The sequence below is a fragment of the Pipistrellus hanaki genome (genome assembly GCF_964339955.1).
Source record: "Pipistrellus hanaki genome assembly, chromosome: 12".
Classification (NCBI taxonomy): domain Eukaryota; kingdom Metazoa; phylum Chordata; class Mammalia; order Chiroptera; family Vespertilionidae; genus Pipistrellus; species Pipistrellus hanaki.
Window position 1 is genome coordinate 38607519 of NC_140514.1, and position 23172 is coordinate 38630690.

The following is a 23172-nucleotide window of genomic DNA, read 5'->3' on the forward strand; positions in this document are numbered from 1 at the left end:
AGAAGACCCAGCCCAGGGATGAGTTATTAAAAAAAAAAAGTTAAAATCCTTAATAACTAACTGGATTTGTAATATATAACAGCGAAGGCTCAGATTCCGAGAGCAAGGATCAGGCTGTGGGTCTCCTTGTCAGGAAGCAAATCCAAATTTGCAGCTTTGGGGCCAGACCCGAAAGAGGGCCAACGTCCTGCCGCCGGGCCGGCCCCAGAGTGAGGCGGGGTGTGGGTCACCAGGGCCAGGCGAGAGCAAGTCCTGTGGAGTGGAGGGGCTGGGGGCACAGGGCTGGGCTAGCCATCAGGTTCAGAGGATCTGAGGCCCCTGAGGATAAACGGAGTAACACCTCCCCCGGGGAACCACCCCAGAGGATGACCTTGTGACATCTTCATCCCCAGGGCCCGTAGCTCATCCAGTTCCCCTGCTCTTTGAAGGCTAAGCCTCATGCCAAGTCCCGAGTCCTCTTTGCTTTTAAGAATCCTTCAGTACTGGGTGGAGGCAGGGTCCTGCTGGTTCTGCAGGAAGCTGTACAACTGCGCAGAGTTATTCTGTCTTTGCATGAGCTCAGCACTTGCCTTGTATCCTCGTTCAGTCCCATCTAGGTCTCAGCCTGATCCCTGTGAGGATCATTCCAGGCAGCCGGGGGCCCTGGTAAGCCAGGCCAGGAGCTTAGATTCTTAGAGCAGAGCGGGCAGATGGGTGGTTAGCGAGTTGTCTGGCTGGAGGGGATGTTAGGTTGGGAAACAAGAGGCAGGAGGGGAGACCAGCTAGGAGGCCTGGGCGACTCTAGGATGGTTGAAGGATGGCCTCTCCGGTGGGGAGTGCCTTTGGGCCAGCGCAGCCCAAGGCTGTGTGGGAGACAGTGTCTGTGAAAGAGAGGAAATGCCATCTGTCTGCACTGAGGGCTCCCAGAGCAGATGGAGGACAGTGGGGGTGGCTTCCCGGAAGCGGTGACACTTGAGCTTGCGTCTGACGCACAGATTGGCAGGTGGTGGTGGGAGTGCAGGTGCCAGTGCCTTGGGCTGGAGGCTGTCATCACTCAGGATCAGTTTGTTGGGTGAGATTTCTCTCTCCCCGGGCTTTACGCCCATCTAGAGGGTCTCTTTCCGGGGCTCTTGGCAGGGAAGGAGAACGGTGGCGTCCTGTGGTTGAGACTTTGGTGATGCCTGGGAGACCTGGGTTGTGGCAGAGAGCATGGGTGGCAGAGGCATCTCTCCTGGCTCCCCAGCCTGTCTGTGTCGCCCCTATTCCTCCCTCTTCCTGAGCCCTGCTCGCCTTCCCCTCTTCCCGCTCTCCCTTCGCGTTTCCCTCTGCCTCTGTTTGTTCCTTGGCCCTGGCTCCCACTCTCCCTCCTTCTCCCGCCTCTTCTGAGCCCTCTGTCTCGTTTCTTTTCCTTTTTGTCTGGAGAACAAAGGCAGTCCGTGCTGCCAAGGGGAATGAGTTCAAAGAAACTGCAATTTTAGATTTCCTGAGAACTGGAGAGTGTGCACATGCACGTTGGAGTGTGTGCGAGTGTGTACACTCGCATGGACACACACACACACACACACACACACACACACGTGCGTGCACACGTGGCAGGAGAGGGGCTGGCTGACTCCTTCTTAACCGGGGCTGGGCTGGGGCATGTGCAGAGGAAGACCTACCTGGGGGCCTGAGGTGGGAGCAGGGGCTGAGGTCCTGGCCACTGAAGGGGGTGTGGTGGGACTGGTGCCCTCGGTTCTGCTTCTGTCCTGCTCCGTGGAGGGGATGCCCTGGTAGGAGGGACCGCGTGCTCTGTCTGTGGCTGTTTTCAGGAGGCTAGCGGTCCAACCAGATGTTACTCCCTCAGCCCTTCCAGATCCAGGCGGTGGGGTATGGCGAGGGACTCTCCTGCACCCCCAAATCCACTAGAAGGAAAACTTTGGTATTTTGCAATCAAGAAAATAAACCCAGTGGTCCCCCATCCCCCATCTCTCCTCTCCCCCACCCCCCAGGCCTTAATTTAAAACACTGTTTTTCCTCCCAAGTGTAATTAGAGCAACATGTTGTTCCTAACGAGCTGGGTGGGGCAGGAAGACAATGGAGCCCTCCCAGCCGCCTGGCTGCCCTGCCTGGAGCTCCCCGAGGAGCCAGGATCTGAATGTCTGCAGGTCCCCTGGCTATACCCTGTTGGGTGAGGTGAGAGCCTGTGAGCCACTGGTGGTGGGACTGACCTAGGTGGCTGGGTGGGCTTGCAAACATGATCCCCTGCCCTAGGAATGAATGTCTGTCTGGTGTGGTGGTTCCTAGGCCTGGGGGAGGAGGTCCCCCTCTTGGTTCAGGGCCTGGGCCAACCTGCACTGAACTGACCACCAGGATGGATAGACTAAAGGGGAATTAAGGTGGACTCTGCTCTGATGGGGAGAGAGTCCAAAGCCCCACTCCCCTGTAGAGGCCCATTAGCAGAGCAGCCTCAGGTCTGCCCTGCATTCAGGGTTGGGTGGGAGGGTGGTCAAGGAAGGGCTTGGTCAAGTGTTGCTGTATCTAATTAGGCTGATAGTCTGAGGCTGCCCCAAGGTCTGTGTCCCTCAGGGTCCCCTGTCTCACACAGGACAGTGAATCAGGATGCCCTGGGGGCCCTTTCAGTCTGCACCCACCCCTGCCTGCCGATGCTGATGTGCGTCCCCAGTTCTGATAGGGCCTCTGCAGCCCACCCTGTGGGGAATCACTGCCTGGAGGGGGCTGGTGCCTCAGGTTGGCTAGACTAGAGAACAGCTGAGACACTCGTGCACAAGAGCTAGCCACCTGGCTGGGCCACAGTTTCTGAGATGTCAGAAACCTGTTAGGACCTTGGGAAACTGGACACAAGGTCACTTAGAATTCAAAGGAGCCAGAAAGTAGGCTTATAAGAATTTTATGGAGTGGTTGGGGAAATTTTCTGGAGGATGGAGAGCTTAACTGGGCCCTGAAAGATATCTTAGGCTCAGAAGAAGAGTAAGGGAAATCCATTCAAACAGCGGGAGCCATAAGCAGGCCCAGGGGAGGGGAGGCTTGGTGAAGACCCAAGGATCAGCCTGGAGCAGACAAGGAGCGGAGAGTATGTTGGAGCCAGTTCTTTATTCACACATTCACCCACCCATTTATCCCTCTGTCCCCACTCCTTCCCTCCCTTCAGCTATCTATTCATAACCCTTTTTTTATTGGACCGGGGATTCAGCTGCGGTCCCTGTGTGCAGAATAGCTGGTTTAGCTGGGGACATAGACAAATGAACACATAGGGATGGCACAGGATGGTGTGTCTTTCAATTGGAGATGATCAAGTTGCTATGGGAGCCATGGGGGTGCTTAAGTTGAGCTCAGGCCCCCAGGGAAGATTTAATGGAGACCTAAAGCTGAGCAGGAGGTAGCCAGATGAAGTGGGCAGAGAGCATCCAGACAGAAGGACCCAGAACTTCAGGCCTCACAGGTAAAGACAGCATGGTGTCTCCTGTAACCTGCCGGGGAAGGCATTGAGCATGTTCAGTGTGGCTTATCTCTCTGGGGGCCTTGAAGGAACGTTGTCTGGTGAGAGGTGAGACAGGAGAAGTCAAGGGCTAGAAGATGAGGGGTCTTGGAGGCCACGACAAGGAGTTTGGACTTCATCTGAGTGGGTGGGGAACCTCTGATGGCTCTTAAGTAGAGTGACATTGTTATATTGTGTCTCCTGGCTGCAGAGCACAGCATACCTTTGTTGCAGGGAGTAGATGTGCAAAAGCAGGTGCGAGACCACTTAGCAGGGTGCTGGCGAATCCAGGCAGGATGGATGCACATGCAAGAGATTTAGGGGACAGAATCGCCAAGGCGAGGTGATCATTCAGACATGGTGACAAGGGGAGGAGAGCTGAGGATGGTCTGGGACTCTGTGGCCTGGTTGTTGAGGTGGGTGGTGGGGTATGACACGTGAAAAGAGCGGGTTTTGATGGGGAAGGCAGGGAATCCAATTCTGGATAAGTTCAGTGTGAGAGGCCAGTGGGACACAAGGATGAACAACTGAGCAAAAGAGGTTGGGAACGTGGGTCTAGCAGGGGTCTTCAAACTACGGCCCGCGGGCCACATGCAGCCTGCAGAGGAGTCTGATCTGGCCCGCCAGGTTTTTTGGGCAGTGAGCGCAGCCGAGGTGTTACAGTAGGAATTAGTAGTTCATATAGTCCGGCCCTCCAGCTCTCTGAGGGACCGTGATCTGGCCCCCACTTTAAAAAGTTTGAGGACCCCTGGTAGAATTTAGCAGAGTTGTTTGAGAGCAGAAAGCCTAGGAGACGACTGGGCAGAGGAGGGGACTCAACAAGCAGAGGGTAAGGGTGGAGGGCCAGTGTGGCACCAGAGAGATGGTTTCAGGCAGGAGGCTGAGATCAGCTGGCCACATGCTACTGAGGGAGTGAAGATAGATAGGAGCTGGTAAGGGACGGCCTCTGGGTTGAGTTATTCACTTTGGGGATAGAAGTTTCCAGGGAGAGGATGCAGGGAGCCAAGCTGAATGCTCTGGGCAGAGGGCTGCATGGAAGTGAGAGGCAGTGGATGGATGCGGTCCTTTTCAGGAAGAGAGAGAGGAGAGGGAGGCTGCTGGAGAGGACACACAACGGGTGGATCTGATGAACCATCTTTAAATGGGGATGGAAAAGATCTAGCAGATAGTGGGGAAAACTCGGGGGGAGGTGCGGGGGAGGACTGGGTTAAGGAGCCAGAGTGTTTAGGCGTAGAAACTCGGTGATAACCTCACCAGTGTGCTCAGAGAGGAGGGGGCACAGAGGGCCAACTTGGCAGCTTGCAGGCATGGTGGAAGGAGCAGGGGTCTTGGGGAGTGGCAACAAATGACAGGGAACAAGGATGTTCTGAGACCCCGGGGGACATCTAGGTGGATGGAGAGGAGATGGCCTTGGGATGAGAACGATGGCCTCATGTGGAGGAAGCTCCTCCACAGACACACTTCTAACCACTGTCTCTGCTTGTCTCTCCCTGCTGCCTCTGCGGGCCCGGCGCTCCACAGCTGTGTGCACCTGCCTTCTTCCTCCAGGGCCTCCTCCAAACGGTACTGGAGTCTATCCTTCTCGAGGTTCTGGTTCCCTGGCCTTTTCCCTAAATAGGTTCCTGGAAATGGGGAGCCCGGTCCTCAGCATATAGAGAGGAATACCACCAACTGGAGCTCAGGGGAGCCTGAAGGAAAGATGCAACATGGAAAGGAGGGACAGAAAGGCATCAATGGGACACTGCCGACAGCTGGGGGCCTAGAGAAGACTGTCTGGGAGGAAATATGTGAATGAGCTTTCCTGGGTGATTTCAGGAGAATGTTGCCACCATGTGAGAAAGGCTTATCTTTCTGTCTCCCCACCCAGGGGAGCTTGGGCGTGGTTCCCTCCCTGACACATCTTGGTCTTTTGCCCTGAGCCCACATTGGACTGGGCATCACCCTCAAAAGCAGGCCAGAAACAGGACACAAGCAGGCCTTCAGGCCTCACCCTTCCCTTAAAGAGGCAACCCTTGATGTGCAGCCGCTGCAGCTGGTGGCTTGGAGTGCCAAGGGTGGGCACTCAGCCAGGTGACCCTGTAGCAGTCAGGCCATTGTGGTGGCTGTCCAGGCCCTACCTGCACCCTCCAGACTGTGATGTGCACAGCAGTCCCTGGAATTGTGCCCCGTGGCAGCCCTGCACATCACCGCCCCCTCCCCTCCTGATGGCATTTGTCTCCCGGCCAGCCTAAAAATGTCGGTGCTTCCTATATCATCTGCTGGAAAACAGTGAATGTCTTCACTTTGTGCTCTGGTGACATAGGGACAGTTAGGAAGCCAGTGTTCTGAGAGATGCTTTCGGGGGCTCAGATCTCTTCAAGCCACCCTGGGAGATCAAGGTTAATGGTACAAACCAAGGTTGGGTGGCACCACCACACAGCAATACAGGAACCAGGATTACCGCTATCTACGAAGCACTTCCTGTGTGCCAGACACTCTCTACATTTGTTCTCCACCTGAATTCTCACAGCGACTTCGAAGGGTATTGTAATTCCAGATCTTCCGGTGAGGGTCTGAGTCACAGAGGTTGGGTAACTTGCCCGAGGTCAAACAGCTGCCACAACGGGCACAAATACCACGGTCTGGTTTGATTCTAGAAATGAACTACTTACCACTCCAGGCCAGGGAGCATAGCACCGAGGCTGTGCCATTGGGCAGGAGTGACAGCTGGAGCTGGTTACGGAGCACTGAGGCTGGAGTGAGCTGGTGTGTGTCTCCTGCTGCTCCAGGGATCTGTGTCCGAACATCTGTAGGTGGATACACTGTCCTCTGAGAAAGAACCCAGAGCAAGTCACTTGGAGAAGGAATCCAGTAATTCCATTGTTTATTAAATGAGATTAGATGAGGCAAGCTCTGCAAAGCGCCCAGCAGAGCCCTTTTAATTACAGTTAGTATTTCCTGGGGGTCAGGAACCTCCCATGTGTGGATGTGCAGTTGTTCATTGTGTCCAAGGAGGTGCAATTTCCAGGCAGACATCATAGATTTGTATTTATCATAACAGGTTTCCAGTAGGTGGCAGTAGAGTGTCTTGTTCTAATAAGCTAGCGAGGTATGATTTTCTGACATGGATGTAAAGGTCTTTAAGAAAGAGACATGTTTCTCTAATTGTCACAAGGGTGCCACGTGAGCTAGCAGGCCTACTATTGAGAGTTTACACCAATCAGGAACTGTTCTAAATGTTGTTTTAACTTTTTCAAGCTTCACGCGAACTTTAGGGGTTGATAACTTTTAATACCATGTCATAGATGTAAAAAAAAATGAGCCATAGAGAGGTGAAATAACTTATTTAACTCAGTGAGTGGTGGAGCCAGGATTCATACCCACAGCCTGTGTTTCAGCCACTGTGAGACGGGGTAGTTGCCCAGTACCTGCTTCCTTTGCCCTGTCTGCTTCCCCATACAATACTTCATGATCATTGGGAATTCCTGCCCACATCCTTTTGGCAAACCATTAGAAGGTCAAACTTGACATATGCTGTGCTCAGCTCTGGTCTGTGGTGGTGAAGGAGCCTCCCCATCAGTGCCCTTTGGTGCCTGTAGATGATGGGCATTTATATACCCTTCTCCTGCTGGGAAATGCTCTGACTCCTGGTGTACATGCTCTGTCCTCACAGCAGATGGGTAGGAGAGGTGGTGTTAGGGGCTGACAGGTGTCTGGGAGTGGGTATGGGGGGTAGGGATGGAACTCCAGGGTGGGTGGTAAGTTGGAAAGGTGTGAGACAGGAGGCAGGAGAACCAGTGAAGGCACATGATCCCCTCTGGAATGGAGAGGGGCTGAAGTGGACATGTCAGGATAAAAAGGGAAGTCATGTGTGTGCACATGTGCATGCAAGTGTAGAAGATGGGGTGACCCTGAGCAGCTCATGGGTGCATCAGAGCCTGCACTATGGGAGGAGGGGTAGCCTAAACCTTAGGCCATGGTGCTTGAATTGTGATCCTGAAGAAGATTGTGCCTGGAAAAACTGACTTTGCTCTCTCATTTCTGCCTGCTCTTTGCCCACTTGTGTATCCTTGCTTCTCTGTTTCTGTCTTTCTCATGCACATCCTTCTTTCCATCCCACCTGTCTCTCTGCCTTGGTCTTTTCTCCCACCCATTGTCTGTTCCACCTGATGTTCCCTGTAGTCGGAGGACACAGACTTGCCCTACCCGCCACCCCAGAGGGAGGCCAACGTCTACATGGTTCCCCAGAACATCAAGCCAGCTCTCCAGCGCACCGCCATCGAGGTGAGCCTGGCTCCAGTGTGGGGGTTGAGGGCAGCCTGGACTTTCTTTCCTCTTCCTGGCCCAGCCTTCCCATGGCCTTTCTAGCTGCTCTCCTCACTCTGTGTCCCCAGATCCTGGCATGGGGCCTGCGGAACATGAAGAGTTACCAGCTGGCCAACGTCTCCTCCCCCAGCCTTGTGGTGGAGTGCGGGGGCAAGACAGTACAGTCCTGTGTCATCAGGAACCTCCGGAAGAACCCCAACTTTGACATCTGCACCCTTTTCATGGAAGTGGTGAGCCTGAACCCCCTGTGGTCCTCTTCCAGTGTCCTGGTGGCTAGAACCTCCTGGCAACACCAAGCAGTCTGGGAGTCTGCTCTGACTTCTCAGGAACCTGTGTGGTCATGGCTTCTCGCCCACCTCACTTGTCTATGAAAGTGGGCGGAAATTCTCATGCTCTCCTCACTGGAAGAGCTGAAGTGTGTGAGCAACACCGATGGGACTAGCTTGCTCCCTCCTACCCAGATCCCGAGTCCCCAGAGGTCCTAAGGACCCATCATCATGGCCGTTCTCTCTTTTAGGGCAGGACTCAGTCCTCTGAAGTTCCCCTCAGGGACCTGCAGGGCTCTGATCTTCCAAACCTTCCCTGACTGGCCTCCCCACCTGGGCCTCCGCAGATGGGCTCACCCTACTGCTCTCTGGCCCCCAATCCTCTCCAGCTCCCGGGGCTGCCTGGGCCTAGTGGCCGGATCAAGGCAAGCCTGAGGAAAGGAACATGGTTTGCAAGATGAAAGCACTATAGAAATTCCAGGCCCAGTGGCTGTCAACAGGAGCCTCCTCTTGGCTGAGCCAAACCCGCCACCGAAGGAGAGCATATAAATTATTTCAAGTTGTGTTCAAAGTGCTTTTGGGGCTGGGGAGGTGGGGTGGGGAGAAGAATCTGGGACTATAAGCCAACTCTTGAGTATCCACTTGGGGGGGGACTGTCTGCAAGAAATGTTGAGTCCTGGGCCAACTTCTCCCCTCTTCCCCTCCCAGCCAGTGAGGGTTCAGGGAAAGGAGACTTGCTTTCACTCCGGGCTGAGCTGATGTGTTTGGAAGGTAAAATTGTGGGGAAAAGCTAGCCTTCACATAGAATGTTCAAGAGGCATGAGGAAAAGTATGTTTTTTACTTCCCTAGCCAGCTCTTGGGTTCAGCCAGCCTCCACTTTGGAGTCATGGCCACTGGAGGTTACATGTGGGTTCACAGTCATTCTCTCTCCCTGGGATTGTCCCTGCTCCTCTGAGCCTTCCCAGAGATGGGTTTAGGCCGCTGCTCAGAACGTCCCTTCTCTTCTGCTCAGATGCTGCCCAGGGAGGAGCTCTACTGTCCTCCCATTGTGATCAAGGTCATTGATAACCGCCAGTTTGGCCGCCGGCCTGTGGTAGGCCAGTGTACCATCCGCTCTCTGGAGAGCTTCCTGTGTGACCCCTACTCAGGAGAGAGTCCATCCCCACAGGGTGGCCCAGGTAGGTGCAGGGGCTGTTGATGGGGAGGGCCTGGCAGAGGGGGCTTGGGCAGGCGGGACTTCCACTGAGAGTTGTCCTGAAGCTCTCCTTTTACTGGGACCTGACTGAGGGGTAGTTTCTGCTCAGCTGACCAGAAGGGTAGGGACCTCGTCTTCCTCACGGCATAGTCTGGATCTGGGCTGGGCACACCAGAAGGAGGTACACATGTCTGTGGGGGGCTGAGAGGTGAGGGCTGAAGTGAGAGGTGGTTGAGGGAGAGAGAGATATGCTGGGATTCAGCGGGATGAGGAGGGAGGAGAGAATGGGAAGGGAGGAAGAGAGACATTCAGGAGACAGGGAATGTGAAGGAAGATGGGAGGGACAGAGATGGGAGAGGGAAGAACTGGGTGGGAGAAAGAAGAAGATTGAGAAGTGTGGGGAGAGAGAGAGATGGGTTTTGTCTCATAGTAGTTCCTGAGTCTTGTGGCTGAAGAGGGACGAGATCCCAGAGGGAGCCCCTCTCAGGCCTGGACACTGGTCTCTCCTACAGATGATGTGAGCTTACTCAGTCCTGGGGAAGATGTGCTCATTGACATTGATGATAAGGAGCCCCTCATCCCCATCCAGGTAGGATGATCTGGGTCCTGGGGAAGAGACACTGGTTCTGGCTAAGAGCTGGCCTTGATTGCTCTCCACTCCCTTCCTCATCTCTTCCACTGCTTCTCTCCTTCCCTTATCACATGGCCTTTACAAGAGCTCTCCTTCTGGACTTGGGTGGAAGGACATCATACAGATGAAGGGGCCTGGAAGGAGGGGTCTTTGTCTAAGCCAATAGTCTCTCCACCTCCTGCATTCCTCCGTGTCCAGGAAAAGGAAGGGAGCGGGGTGGGAGGGGGACCTTATTCCAAGGGTGTCCCACCCTGCTGCAGGTAAGTGGAGTCCCTTTGCTATGCACTCAGCAATGTAGGGCCAGCTGGTGAGTCAGACACTCATGCCAAACAGCATGGCAGGGTGTGTGTGGCATCTCTCACTGAGGGGAAGCACTCTCCCCACCTGGGGACCTCGGGTGGCTCTGGGTCCTGTCGGGCTGAGACCACCCAGTCCTTCCTGCAGTGGAGATGGAGAAAGTCCTCACCGTGAGCGAGCATAGGCCTCAAACTGGCCATCTGTTCTAGGTTGTCACCTCCTCTCAGCTTTGCATGATGCTGGTCACACTCCTGGCACCTGGGGCTCCCAGAGCATGAGGGCTGCCTGAGGGCAGAGCCTCCTAGTCTACGCAGTTAGCAGCTGTGTCCTCATGCCCACAGCCTGCTTATTCACACCGGGATGGGATGGTGTAGCACTTCAGGGGGTTTGTTTTCTTTAAACCATCAATCCAATATTGGCATTGAGAGCAGGAGAGCAAGCTTTGTGTTGGACTCAGGATCCTCAAAGCTGTCCCTGGAGGTGTGTTGATAGGGGCTTCCCTCTGATACTATGGGCTGATATCCTCTTCTTTATCACTTGCTCATCATTTCACTTCCCAGGGACTGTCCTGGGCCTTACTGCTGCTAGAACAGGAGGTCTTGATCTACAGCTTCTTTGATGTTGAGAGTCCTCAGAAGTCCTAAACTCTCCATTTGTCCTGTGTCTGTGGCTCTCCAGGGCTCTATCCTTTCTGCTGGGGACACCTGGTTATTCTTTAAGACTCAACTTAGTTGTAGTCACCTCCTTCCAGAATTCTTCCCTGGCTCCTCCCCCTTTCCTGCAAGTCTGGTCTGTATCTTGGTCATTGTACCTGCCTTCGGTTCTGCTTGTCTCTGTAAATGGAAGCATCCTTCCTAGACTAGGCTCAGGGCAATGACTGGGCATGTTTCTCTTTGTGTCCTTAATGCTTAGCAGAGGAGCTGATTTAGCAGGAGATATCCAATGAAGTCTGCCTGGATTGGTGGATGCACAGTGGGTGGACAGATGGACAGATGGACAGATGGATGACCTGCCCACACTCTGTAAGGGGTCTAGGCAGGAGCTTCTCTTGAATGGGGAAGCCCAAGAGGACATTTCAGCTGGCCCTGCAAGGATTCAGCTGTACTGGGTGCTAGTGCTTTCAGGCCTAGGTGAGTGTTTGTAGCCAAATTAGGCAGATAATTAGCCCCAAACTCCAGGCTGCCTGATCCTGGCTCCCATTTCCCACCCTCTCAGCGGGCTGTCTGAGTCTGTGGAGGGAAGCGTGGGGCTTGTCCAGCAGGATTTCCGTTCTGTGTGTGCTGCCCTCAAAATGTCTACAGATGCAGGGAGGAGGGACTATTTTGGGTCCCGCTGGCTACAAGCACAGCCAGAGGCAGACAGTGAGGAGGCCCCGTCTGGTCATCCTCCTGGTGTTGACATCAGTGGACTGAGGTGGGGGTCTGAGCAGAATAGGGTCTGTTATCTGTGGTAGCACAGCCACTCCGCCTAGAGCTGCTGGCCAGACAGAGGACAGGGATCTGGGATCTGGGTTCCTGGATGCATGTCCACATGGGGCCAGGCTCACAGGGTCTCAGGTGGGCAGGCAGAAGGAGGATGTGAAGTCTGCCTGCTCCGATGGAGGAGGCTTGGACTCTCCCTTCATTGATCTTCCCTTCTGAGGGAGGGTTCATGATACTGTTCTCAAGGAATCCGGAGGTCAGCATGGAAACTGTTCCTGGGGTCTAGGAAGCCCTGCCCTAATGGGGTTTATTGGGGGGTTAAGGGAAAACTGCTTTTGTATTGCATTTTCCTCTGAGATCCATTGGTTTGATTTGGCTGATCCAGGAAATCTTTTCCTCCTCTGTCTTTCCTGCACATCCTCTGGCACTTGGGAGGACTGGGCATTCCAAGGCTGATCCAATAGTCAGAGGTTCCAGAGCAAATGCTTTGCCAGATAATTCTGGCTGAGCTCTCCTCCCCTCTCTGCTCCCCTAGTACAGATAGAATGGAGGGCCTCTGAGGATGGGAGGGACAAGAATTTGGATTTCTCCTGGCTTCTGCTTGTTCAACCGTATTTCTTGGCAGCCTGTTTCATTTTTCCTGTGATGTGGCCCCTGTTGCTATGCTCACCAGGTCTGGGCTGTGGACCCATCTCAGGGCACCTCCCCAACTTCACATATGCTCTTGCCACATCTGGCTTCTGCCTGGTTCCTCCATCTCCTTCCTTGGTTGCACCTTCTTTGCTGATGTAACTTCTCACCATCATCTGCCCGTTCCTGGGATGAGCCCGCCACATGTTGGAAAACATCACCTCAGACTTTCCTGATGCTCCAGTCATTAAACGGACACGGTAGAATGTACCTCAAGGTTCTAGAAATGTTTCGGTTTCTGTCAAGAGTGGCCAATTCTAGAGATAATCGAAAACGTCTCTCTGCTCTGCCTTCCAGAGCTTGTAGGTCAGCACTTCTGGGGGTGAGGATGGTCCCTCATGAGTGGGTGCCTGACCCTGTGAACTCTTCTCCACAGCGTGAGGGATGGGATGAGATAGTCTTATGCAGATTAACTCCAGGGTTGATTCTTGGTCTGTGTGTCTGTCCTTTGTATAGATTTCAGATCCATAGCCTGGGGTGGATGTAGCCTCTCTCTCTCTCCCTCTCTCTCTCTCTCTCTCTCTCTCTCTCTCTCTCTCTCTCTCTCTCTCTCTGTCTCTGTCTCTCTCATGAATGTGTGAGAGGTGGGGGGAGGCTGGGAGTAGGTGTGTGTGCAAACTCTCCAGTGTGTGTATAGTCTCAGTGGTGGTGTTGCGGGCATCGTGGCCATGCCCTTTAACTTTCTGAGGGCAGGCATGGGTATATCCTCAGAGAGGGGGCATGGAGGTCTTTTATCCATCTAGTGCTCTGCCTTAAAAAAAGGATCTCATTTATTTTTCCCCCCTGAGTATAAATATATATTCATGTTATCAAATTTGGGAAATAAAGAAAAATGAATAAATAGGCATTGCCTTCAACCAAGAACGCAATCTGAATGAACTGCTACCAACCCATCATTCTCTAGCCTTGCCTTTCTCCTGGGCTTCTCCTCTGTCTCCGATTATGCCTCTGACTCTGAATTGGACTCTATCTTTCAAACAAAACTGGGGTCTTCATTTACTAAGCTGCTTTTTCATTAAGCTAGCTCTGGTGTTCTGATTATGAAGAGAATCAGAGAATCAGTGTGCAGGAACACCCGAACCTGCTGCTCCCTAGAGAGGGCCTTGAAGCCCAAAGTGGAGGTGGTGTCCTCTGTTCACCCCATATGTCACCCCACTTCCAACCACCAGATGCCCCTGAAGACACCTGGTGAAGGGTGACTCTTGGCTATAATCCTGAGAGACCATTCTGGGGGGGAGGGGAAGAGGGGGAGGGTCATCTCCTTTTTAACTTTCCAGAGAAGAATTTCTGGGGGTGGGGAATACATGTGTGTTGAGGAGGGATAAAGAGAAGGAGCACACGGGATGTCTTCACTGTGGTTGGGAGACAGATGAGAGGCATGTTAGCAGATTTAAAATGAGATGATCAGAGTAATATCAAAGTGATGAAACCCTTTATGAGCAAGGACACCAAGGTCATGGGCTCTCTTGGCCCTTGGAGGTCAGTGTGGCCACAGTAATCAGGAAAGCTTCTCCCAGGGGGTGGGGTTGGAACAGCAGAGGGGAGAGGAAGGCTTTTCTGGAGGGTAGAGTGGCTGGGCAAGGGCTTAGTAGTGGGACTGTGTGTGTGTGTGTGTGTGTGTGTGTGAGAGTATGTGTGTGTTAGGCCTTGGGGGTTATGGAGGAAACCCCAGCTAGCATGCAAGAAGCTTCCCGAGGTATGCTGACCTGTGCCCCACCCCGTGGGGTGCGGTGGGTGGGGTGCTGGGGCTGGCTGCTCCCTGCTTGCCCGGCCTGGACTAATTTTGAGCTGGCTGCTCCGGTTATAGTCTTTGGGACGCCGTGAAGGTGGAAATGTGCTCCTAGAACCGGAGCAGCAAATTATGCCCCGAGTCCCAAAGGGGAACGTGTAATTTCGGAAGCTGGAGCAGATCTTTGGAGCACTATGTTTAGCTTTATTTTTTCTCCCTCTTGCTCTGGTGAACTGCCGGTTTCCCTCTCACCTTTCTAAAAACGAACCGTATTAAAAATAACAGTAAGTCTTCTGTGAGGTTCAGCATGAGAATAGGAGGGGGCAGAGCTGCTACTTGGCCCGGCCACCTCTGGACAGCTGGGGGTTTCACATGGAGTTCATCCGGTCTGTTCCGGGGTCACACCACACCCACCAGCATGTGGCCAGGCGCCCCCCCCCCCCCCCCCCAGCTATCCAGTGGCCTGGCTGGGTGCCCATGGGCCCTTCTGCTTTCCTGCCCAGCTCTGAGGGCTAGTCCCGGGGAGGCGAGGGTTCCCTCAGTGCTGTCTCTTCACAGGGGTGAGTCTGTAGTTGCCAGGTCCCCCCAAGTTTCTAGCAGGCTTCACTGGCCAAGCGTTCCTGATCCCAAGTGAACATGCCTCCCGGGCTCTTCCTGCCCAGGAAAGGAGGACGTTCGGGCCTGGCCTCTCTGGACTCCCCAGAGCCTCCTGCTCAGGCTCGAAGGAAGGAGAGGGGTCCAACCCCGGGAGCCCCGGGTCCAGCCCTATGTTCCTGGCCTGAACCTTCCCTCTCTCTTGCATATGCTGTGCTCCTTTGTTCCTCCACCTCTTGGCACTTGCTAGCCCCCGCCCCTGCCTGCAAGCCACCTCCTGGCCTTGTCCACTACACGGGTGCTCATCCAGGGAGGGTCCCATCTCCGGGGCTGTTGTTGTAACGGCCTCTGCAAAAGTCGCCCACCTCCAGGTCCTGACGCCCAAGGACCCTGGACCCTGTGGCCAGGGACTCACCCTATAAAACGTGGATTCACAGTCGCAGAAGATGGCAGGCAAGGATCTGGTGGCAGAAAAGGATGTGGAAAACTTTCTGGAGCACAGGGGGAGTCAAACTCTCAGAGCCGCTCTTGTGCAGGGTTTTGGGGAAGCCACATGATGCATTGGCTCTTGTCCTGGAGGAAAGAAGACCCGGAAACCTGCACTAGCTTAGGAACTGTGCCCTAGCAGGTGTTGCTGTAGCTCAGCTGTCGGAAGAAACCACCAGGGATGACGAGGTTTAAAAAAAAAGGGGGGGGGGGCATGTAAGCGTGGCATTGAGTCAGTGGCCAAAGGCAGTGAGAAAGTGGGCAAGAGGCAGGCATTGGCTGATCCCCTTCCTGTGCCTCACCTGTGCGAGGTGTGCATGGCCATTATCTCATCCTCACGTAAGGTTGCTGTGTGAGGGTAGCTTTTCACCCATTTTCCAGATGGGGATGCTGACTCTGAGAGGTCAGATGCTTGGCCAAGGGCATGCAATGGGTACAGCAATGGGGCTAGGATTTGAATCCAGGCTTGTTCATCTCCAAAGCACATGTTCCTCCCACAATTGCACAGCCTCCTGGAGGCTGGAGGGAGAGCAGAGAGTGTTCGGTCGTGGGCAGTGCTTCCTCAGGGCTCTCCGGCCTTGCCTGAAGTGGTTTCTCTAATCGTGTTGCTAACCAGCGTGTTTAATTTGTAGCTTGCAGACCGTCTGTCGGGTTCGGCCCCCACTAACATGGCATCTTCTCCATCCAGTCCTCATGTATGTATTATTTACCTATTTGTGGGTTCCTTGATTTCCCTGGGGGGCTGGGAATGGGGACGGGATGAGGAAGGGGGAGCTCAAGGGAGAAAAGGAAGGATTTCCTGAGCTCCCGCAGAAAACAGTTATCTGTCCTGTGCGGTGATGGAGCAGGTGGGAGAAAGCTAAAGGAAGATCCACAGACACAGACATCCCTGAATTATCTCTCAGTGCATGCTGGGATTTTCCTTAATGCCATTTACTGCATGAGGACTGGGGGTGTGGTGTGGTTGGGGTTGCATGAACCGGTGGAAACAGGGAAGTCTCTAGATTAGACCCTGACTGCTGAGAAACGGGACACGAGAAGCCTCAGTGGCCAGCAGCAGGTTGACTTTCTCTGCCCTCCCAGAGGCAGGAAGGCTGTGTGTGACCCAGGAACCCTGGCTGTCTCCAGCAGCCTCTTGTGAGAGGTCTGCAGGTGCCCATGGTCCGCTCCTGCAGTTCCAGCAGGGCCACTTCTTTCCTACCTGCCATCTTGGTGGTTGGGCATCCTTCCAGGAAGAGGACTTTGGTGTCTGGCCTTCTGCATACACTCATGAAATCCCACGCTGAGGGCCAAGGGCAGCCCCTGAACTACGGGGGGGCAGAAGAGACAGGACCTGCCAAAAGTTCAATTCCATTCATGGTGGCAGGGGAGGCAATGCTGTAGTGGGTGTTTAGGAGAAGGCAATCTCTATTTTAGATCCTCCCCACCCCCTGACATATCCATTATAGAGGCTATAGACAACACAAATAAATGTCAGGCAGAAAGTTGAAGCCACTTGTATTCCTACCAGTTGGAGTCAAACACCATTAAGGTTATAATGTGCCTATATTTTTAGGTATCTTTTAAACACATATTTTTTTTTTAAAACAAAATGGAATTATATTATACTTTTTAATAATCTGCTTTTTTTAATGCTTAAAAGTATATTGTGAATGTTTTTCCATATCTTTACATTCTTTTAAAATATGCAGCATGTCATTTCATTATATGGACACCCATAAAGTTTTAACTACTGCACTATCATTGGACATTTCCCCCCCTAATTTCTACTATTATTTTATTTTATTTTGAGGGGTTATTTTTAATCTACTTTATATAGGTCCAGCCCATTTTTATTCCTATTTTTTTTAGCCTTTGTTGCTAAGTGGAATATCTTTTTTTTTTTTTTAAATGACTTTGTCTAACTAATTATTGCTGGGATATAGGAAAATAATATTTTTATTTGTTTATTTTGAAGTATAATCTTTATTAAGCTTCTTCATTAGTTCTGACAGTTGTTAATTTATTCTATTGGCTTTTTTGTGTAGGTAAGATTGTTTTTTTTTTCAAACAAGAATAAATGCTACCTTTTTTTCTAATTTATACTTTATTCCTTTTTCCAAAATAACATTTGATAATTGAGATGCAAACATATTTAGTAACTGATTCTAATGAGAAGGCCTCTACTATTTTCCCATTAATTATAATAATGATTGATAGTTTCAGATAGATATTCTTGATTTTGTTAAGTTAATGCTCTTTTAAACTATTATTAGTTTACTAATAGTTTAAAATCACCACTTTCTTACTGATATGTACAGAAGTTTAATTTACCTAATGCTATTTGGCATTTATCAAGTTGATCATTTTGCTTCCCATTGTTCTGTTGATGTAATGTATAATTGTCCTGCATTCCTGGAGTAAACCCAAATTGGTCAGTTGGTCTTAGTATTATAGTTACTGCAACTGAAGTTTTCTTATCTAATTGATCAAGGAAGGTAGGTGACAGGCTAATTGAAAAAGTTGATTCAATAGGACTCATTAAAAGTCATACATAGGCACCATAAACATTTAATTTCTAATCGTATCCATATATTTTCATTTGTCAATTATTTGACATGTGCCAAGGCCTCTTTGAATTTGGATTTGCTATTTGAGTATGGTCATTCTTCAGGTATAAACCAAATCCAAAGAGCATTACCTATGATTTTCTTTTAGGTTATTGAAATTTGATGCACTGTGTGATCTTAAAAATACCTGCAAAAAATTTGTGTTGGTTCTTTTAAAGTTTAAGATCTCTTCCTCCCACCTTTAAAAAATCCCACTTATCTTTAACTTTCATCATTAAAAAAAAGCATTAAATTAGGTTCCATAGATATATGCCCTTTTTTAATTCAAATTTTATATGTTTTTGTAATACTTATGCATTGATCTAATTACCATATTAGTGCAACTGGCATAAACTGGTTTAAGAACAAGCACAGTTGATTCTTGCTCAACATACAGGTCCTCTGCTTTGAGCTGCAGTGGACATTCTAGATGAGCAGCAGGTGTTCAGCTGGCTCTGGCCCACAGTCAGTATACTGTTAGTTAGAGAATGGATAATGTTTATTAATTTAGTAAAAGGAAGTTTGTGACTAGAACTTCTAAAAGGTTTCACTGAGTTAGATTTGCTATTACTTACTTAGGATTTTTACATCTCTATTAATAAGCCTTATGTTTCTTTTTCTAGGCTTTGATACCAGGGTTATAATAGTTTCATAAAATATATTTTTTGTGGTAGACTCTCATTTTCTGTGCTCTTGAATGGTGTCTATGGCATTAAAATGGTTATTTCTTAAAGGGTTGAAAATACATTTGTGCCACTCTTTATGATTTTGAATTATGCAAGTGGGAAATTGCATGATACAAATATTTTAATAGTCTTGCTTGTGTACAAAATATGTAATGATACAAATCAACCTAAATTTTAAAAAATTATTAACAGTTACGTAATTTAAAAGGTGATAGCCAGCCCAGCCTGCATGGCCAGGAGTTGAGTGTTGACCTATGGACCAGGAGGTCACAATTTGATTCCCAGTCAGGGCATATGCCTGGATTGTGGGCTTGGTCCCTAGTGTGGGGCATTATTCCTGGAGTAAACCCAAATTGGTCAGTTGGTCTTGGTATTACAGTTATTGCAACTGAAATCTTCCTCTCTGAAATCAATAAAAATATATTTAAAAGAAAAAGGTGGTGACCAGGTAAATTGTGTTTATGGTTTAGCTGGTAAATAGGATACCCACATGATCTTTTCTGGAAAATGGTGTTATATTATGTGAGTTCTGAATTATATCTTATATAATTGTATAAGATGCTTCAATAAGATAAGAAAAATAAACAATAAAAAAGGAAAAAATATAAAAAGTACACAGAAGAATCAAATCTGAGATTAATCACAAATTATATGAATCAATCACAGGAATGCATATCTTGCGTAATTGTGGAAGATACAGACTCTGTACTCCTTTGTCACATTGGGCCCAGCACCTGTCAGGAAGGGGATTCTTTGATCACTTTCTACTTTTTAGTCAATTGTGGCTTAAAAGTTCCCAGATTTTGCCTATTAATACACATGATAACAATAGAAGAAGGACTTCAATATATGTTCCTCTCATTCCTAATTTTATAGATTTGTGTTTTTATCTTTCTTACCAGGCTTAATAGCATTTCATCTACTTTATAGTTGTTTTTTATATGAAGAACCAGCTGTTTGAAAATTCTATTAGGCTTATTTCTTTAATTTGTAGACTTAAGTCATTTTAAGCTCTCTTCATATATATATATATATATATATATATATATATATATATATATATGATGTCTTGGGCTATCACTTTATATCTCTCTCTCTTGCTTCAACAATTGTTTTAAAAGGACACATTTGTGCACATTTTCTTCTAAGAATTCTAGAGTTTTGTTTTTTCATACTTAAGTCCTTAATCCATCTGAATTGATGTGTGTGTGTAAAGTGTGAAGTGGTGACTAGATTTTTATTTTTCCCCACATAGATAGATAACCAGTGAATTCATATAATTATAGAATGACCTCTCTGGTATCATTGATCTATAAATGATAGCTGTGTCATGTATTAGGTTTCCATTTAAGTGTGAGTCTGTTTGTGGGCTCTCTAGTCTGTTCCAATGGTCTGTTTGTCTTTCCTGGTACTAATATCCCGCTGCCTTATTTATTACAGCTTTATAATAAACCTTGACATCTGGTAAAGGAAACATTGCACTTTCTTCATTTTCAGGAGTGTTATTGTTCTTCTTGTCCTTTGCTTTTTTACCTCAATTTTGAAATCAGCTTGTCTACTTCTTTAAAAAAAACTGTTGTGAGTTGTGAGTGAGTTACAGTGAGTTTCTGGATAAATTCGTGGAGAGTTGACATTTTTTTTAAAAAATATATTTTTATTGATTTTGTACAGAGAGGAAGGGAGAGAGATAGAGAGAGAAACATCGACGAGAGAGTCATCGATCAGCTGCCTCTTGCACACTCCCTACTGGGGATATGCCCGCAACCAAGGTACATGCCCTTGACCAGAATCGAACCTGGGACCCTTCAGTCCCCAAGCCGACGCTCTATCCATTGAGCCAAACCAGTCTTGGCGAGAGTTGACATTTTTATAATATTTTAACAATAACATTATATATTTAATGTCTCTCCATTTATTTAGATCACCTTTAATTTCTGGTGCTGTTTTTGTTAGATTTAGTTCTAGCTAGTTTATTGTTAATTTTACTTGGGCTTTTTGAGGTACATTTTTAATTATTTTTTTGGATTGTATATAAATGAAATTAATTCTCATATGCTGGTGTGATATTCAGAAACTTTATGGAATTCCCCTAATAATTCTACTGATTTGAGGATTCTTCTGGGTTTTCCATGTAGCAACTCATATAATTTGTGATTAGTCACAGATTTGATTCTTCTGTGTTCTTTTTCTTTCTTTTTCTTTTTTATTGCTTAATTTTCTTGTCTTATTGTATTGGCTAGGACCTTCAGTTTAATATTCCAAGTACTGATAATAGAGAGTTTACTTATCTGTTTCTAATTTAAAAGTGCATGTTTTTAAGTTTCACCAATGAGAAATGATTACTAGTTAGCAAGGAATTTTTATCCTGAATGATGTTAACTTTTACAATATTAAATGTTCTTTTGTATCTGTTGATAGAGTAAATGGGGAATATGTAATATTTGAAAAGATTGAGGACTATCCAGAACGAATTAAAGAGAAACAAACAACAGTCCTCAGATTTAGGAAGACGAAAGCATGACGGAGATAGTGAAATCATGCCTTCCAAGTGCTGACAGAAAATAGGTGTCAGTGAAGCGGGTATTTCCAAGTTAAGGGTGAAATAAAAAATATTTTCAAACAATAATTTTAAATGGGGAAATTTTACAATGAGCTGACCCCAATTAAAGGAATTTCTGTAGGCTCTACTTCATGAAGAAAAAAGATGATACTAGGGGGAAGTCTGACCTATGAAAAGAAATAGTAACTGTGGGTTACTATTTACCAGAAAAATTGATTACTTAAAAGACAGTGCTTCAAAAATGTAGTTTATAAAGGCAGAACTAAAATATGGAATACAAGTTTGTAAATTGGTGGATGGCTGGAGTTGAACTGGTAGATGATGCAGGCTATATTTCCTTCAGGACTGCAAACTGACTTCTTGTTTGTGGTATCTCTTCAGACTTCCTATGCATATAAACGAGTCATTTGTTTTCTTCTGTTCTTTTACTCAGTTCTTTAACAAACCAGTTGTCTTAATCCTCGTACTGACTCCCTTGGTTTGAACCCCAATCTCTTCTTTCTGTCTATTCCCATGGAGGAAAGTCCTTGCTTGTCAAGTCCTGGGAGCTCAGATGGCTTATGCCCATTAGTGATGGGCTCCCTCTAATCTCCAACGTAGATAAAAGGAAGGACTCAGCCAAAGGCTGCTGTATTTTTTGATTGGCCAGTCAGGACTCCAGCAGGGTGGAGACATGGGGAAGGAAAGCAGGGTCAGATGCTTTTCTCCTGGGCAAAGAGTTTGTTTCTGTTTGTTGTGGCCACCAGGTGTTGGCTAGCTAGGTCAGGGCCACGGTCCTTGCCTATGAACTCCTATGTAGGAATCATCTTTTTCTTTTTTTTCTTTTCTTTTTTTTTTTTTTTAGAGATATGGAAGGAGGGGAGTGTGTGTGTGTGTGTGTGTGTGTGTGTGTGTGTGTGTGAGAGAGAGAGAGAGAGAGAGAGAGAGAGAGAGAGAGAGAGAGAGAGATGAGAGAGAGACACATCGATTGGTTGCCTCATGCATGAACCCAAACCTGGACTGGGGATCGAACCTACAACCCAGGTACGTGCCCTTGATCAAGAATCAAACCCATGACCCTTCAGTGCTTGGGCAGATGCTCTAACCAGGACCTATGTAGGAATCTTTAAAAACAAAAACAAAAAAACCCGATTCTCTCCCAATAGTTCCACAGTCTTGCCTCAGTGGACCCTTAATCTATGGCATCAGACCTTTACCTGAAGGGTCAGTTTTCTTAGGGCTGGATACATATTTCTTCAGTCAAACTGAGGTTGCCAGTTTATGAGATTACAGTGAGAAATACTTCTGCTTAGGGAATGTGACCTCAGATAGTGGTCCAGCTGTGGTCTCTCTATAGGCTTAGCAAATGGGAAGACAAATTGGGATTGGAAATGAGCGATGAATCAAAATGAGGAGAGAGAATTCAGAGATTTGAAATTTGATGGCAGCGGACCAAGATGGGTGACTACATCTACTTTTAAAGGTGGGGACAGCTTTAGTCCCTAAGCGGATGCCCCCTCTCCCCTGATGGTGCCTATGTGAATGTCTCTCAACAGCGAACCCTTACTCCTCTTTCCCTCTGTTTTCAGAACTGACCAATGTCTTCTCTCAAACATATTCTTTCTCTAGATCACATGTGTCAAACACAAGGCCCGCGGGCCAAATCCAGCCCGCCAGGCCTTGCAATGTGGCCCGCACCGCGCTGTCATCACTGCACTCCGCTGTCAGTTTATGACATTGTCAGTTTATGACTGTTCAGTAAACCATTCGGCCTGCGATTTAGGCTGGATTTTAGATTTTGGCCCCTTCTCTGATTGAGTTCGACACCCCTACTCTAGATGTATGAATACAATCTACTCACTCAGGGTTAAGGCTCAGTGTAGGAGCCACTCTTCCCGGTGAGGTGATTTTGCCTCTCCTTGCTTTGAGCCATGATGCCTTGCTTTCATGTTCTAATTCCCGAAGGACAGACCTATTTCCCTTAATTCCAAGCTTCAGGGGGAATGCCTCAGTGCAGCTCCTGAGTACTGACAACAATTTATCCAAAGACTTTGAAGCAAAGGAATCAATTGCAGGGTGTGGCTCCTAAGTGAGGAAGCCTTCCCAGAGGCATCCAAGGCGGGTTTGTCTCATGGTTGCACCTCTGAACTCAAGAGCTTGAAGCAGAACATTTGAACGTTAATAATGTCGGTGATTTTACCTGTGCTTTGGTATATGTCAGTTGTGCTAATGAGGAAGCTACTTATCTTCTTGAAATGGGTTTTTTAAGAACATGTTTTTGGCAATA

At 48.7% G+C, this 23172-nt stretch overlaps 1 protein-coding gene across 21 annotated transcripts in view; it reads left to right on the top strand.

Annotated features, from left to right (window-relative positions):
- The window catches only part of DYSF (dysferlin), a 192137-nt gene that overhangs the window by 130221 nt on the left and 38744 nt on the right, over window positions 1-23172 (top strand). For 8 of the 21 annotated variants that reach the window (XM_084901143.1, XM_084901147.1, XM_084901151.1 and 5 more), the window contains 4 exons: window positions 7619-7720; window positions 7831-7992; window positions 9042-9207; window positions 9737-9813. In XM_084901143.1, coding sequence (XP_084757269.1) covers window positions 7619-7720; window positions 7831-7992; window positions 9042-9207; window positions 9737-9813 — 507 coding nt within the window. Of the gene's footprint in view, window positions 1-4978; window positions 5021-7618; window positions 7721-7830; window positions 7993-9041; window positions 9208-9736; window positions 9814-15704; window positions 15768-23172 lie in introns of all 21 variants that reach the window. The other 13 variants (XM_084901159.1, XM_084901145.1, XM_084901149.1 and 10 more) reach the window with 3 other exon arrangements.